The sequence below is a fragment of the Ptychodera flava genome, chromosome 3 (assembly GCF_041260155.1).
Source record: "Ptychodera flava strain L36383 chromosome 3, AS_Pfla_20210202, whole genome shotgun sequence".
NCBI classification, from domain to species: Eukaryota; Metazoa; Hemichordata; class Enteropneusta; family Ptychoderidae; genus Ptychodera; species Ptychodera flava.
In genome coordinates, this window is record NC_091930.1 from 35240417 (window position 1) to 35242380 (window position 1964).

Sequence of the window (1964 nt, forward strand, 5' to 3'; positions counted from 1 at the left end):
ATTAATTATTTTCGATATGATTTCAAAAGTCACACAAGAATTAAAAGCACAGCAAATTACTGGAAAATACATCAAAATTAACAGTATATCAAAACTTACAGGCAGTGGGCCGGTGCATTTAGCCAGGCCTACGTCCCACGTATCTATAATCAGAAAACTCCTTCATTTACTCTACATGAACAAATTAAATCGATGTTTTTTGCGATTTCTATTCGAGGGCTTGTCCTTAAAGACATCATGATTGGCAGTGTTACTCCTGTGGTATCTTCGGTGCATGCGGTGCCATTATAACGCTCCAACTTTCTTCAAACGAAACAGAGAATAAATCTGTTTGTGGCAGTATGTATACGTCTGTTTGTCTTCAGTACTTTGTCGTCAAAATCAGATTTCCTACTGGCTAAGGTGGCTGTTTAGCCCTCAAGAACTCAGAAATGACACGTTCAGAAATCTGATGTGATTTCCCTGGTGTTCGGTGAAAGCGATCTTGCGCGGTTCATGCTTGCTGACGGCGATGGCGTATGGCCTTTGGTACTGAAACGGTTTGAGGCTGACTTCAGATAAGAATTTACCGCTGATGTCGTACTTCAGCACACAGATTCTGTTCGGATCGCACACGTACACGTTGTCGTCGGCGTCGATGTGTATGCCCGTCGGTCCGTAGACTTTGCGCGCGTCTGGAGCATCCCTGTCGGCGAAGTCGAAGAGAAATTTGCCGTCCGAGTCGAATACCCGGATTCGATTGTTACCCTGGTCCGACACGAATACTTGGTTCTTACTGTTGACAGCTAAGAAGAGTGGCCAGCCCATGCTATCTCCGTTTGACTTTGGAAGACCGAACTCGCTGACCAACTCCCCGTTCTTGGTGTACTTTTTCACGCAGTACCGTTCTTGCCACCAGTCGGTGGTCAGGACGTAGCCGTCTTTCGTCAGCGCAATTCCTCGCGGTCGTATAGGCGCGCCCTCACCAAACGAGCTGACGACTCCCTCCTGGCTACGGACCACTATCTGTTCATTGGCCTGGTCGGAGACATAGAACGCGCCGTCGTCGGAAACGGCGACATCCATTGGAAGGCAAGGCTCGGCGAAACGGCAACGCCCGAACGGGATTACTTCCTCGGCATCTCCATCCCAGTTGAGAACCTGAAGCCGATGGTTCTCGGAGTCCGCCACGACCAGCCTTCCGTCTGAAGCGACACACATACCCAGTGGTGTCCTGAAGTGACCTGGCGCAGCTTCACCTGATTCCACATCTTCCCATCGATCCATCCTGAATTCATTCAATTTCTCCGACAAGTACAGTACGGGGTGGAAGAGGGGAAGGGGGCTCCCAACACCTAAAAGTTCAAATTTCCACGTTGTCCTGAAGTGTGCCGTAGTATCTTGGCCGTTGAAAATCTGAACCACCTGAGATCCCAAAGAACTCCTTTTCCACTGATACCAAGTTGTTCAGGTTGTTACGCGGCAAGACTATCATTCAACTGATCCCGGGCACTGATACGACGGCCAAGCCACAAAAATGAAGGGTCGGATACGCTGATTCACTCTTGTTGCGGACCAGAAACAGGTTAGAACGAGTTCACAATCAACGCAGATGAAATCGCAGTTCCGCTCGGGAAGTCCCTCCGTACTGGATAGGTTAGCAGGCTGCGGCTGATGATTTTTGCTATCGAGGCGACCGACCGAACTCACGAAGTGGTAGCATTCTCGGCAAGGACGAATGAAGTATGAAATGTTTTACCGCAATTTAGGTCAGCATTTTTAACCTACAAGGGTGTCATGTTCAGATGACGCTCAGCTGAGCAAAAAGAGTATTTTGCCGCGATGGGAGACAAAATAAGACGACGACGCCGGCAATATACGTCAACTTCTTTGTGTTCCACACACACAATAGCCTCCGCGTGACTCGTGACTGTTACTGCAGGCGAGCGTCCCATGTCACGTGATCCCTGCCTTTGTCTGGTCAG

At 49.1% G+C, this 1964-nt stretch overlaps 1 protein-coding gene across 1 annotated transcript; it reads right to left on the reverse strand.

Moving 5' to 3' along the window:
• Positions 1-417: 417 nt before the first annotated feature.
• LOC139129240 (tripartite motif-containing protein 3-like) lies at positions 418-1266 on the reverse strand. The gene has a single exon (XM_070694882.1). It carries the CDS (start codon positions 1264-1266, stop codon positions 418-420), a length of 849 nt encoding a protein of 282 aa, XP_070550983.1.
• Between the last annotated feature and the right edge of the window lie 698 nt (positions 1267-1964).

Bases quoted from the DNA above. Each gene is read 5' to 3' on its own strand.
- LOC139129240 (XM_070694882.1), bottom strand. From the start codon at position 1,266: ATGGATCGATGGGAAGATGTGGAATCAGGTGAAGCTGCGCCAGGTCAC.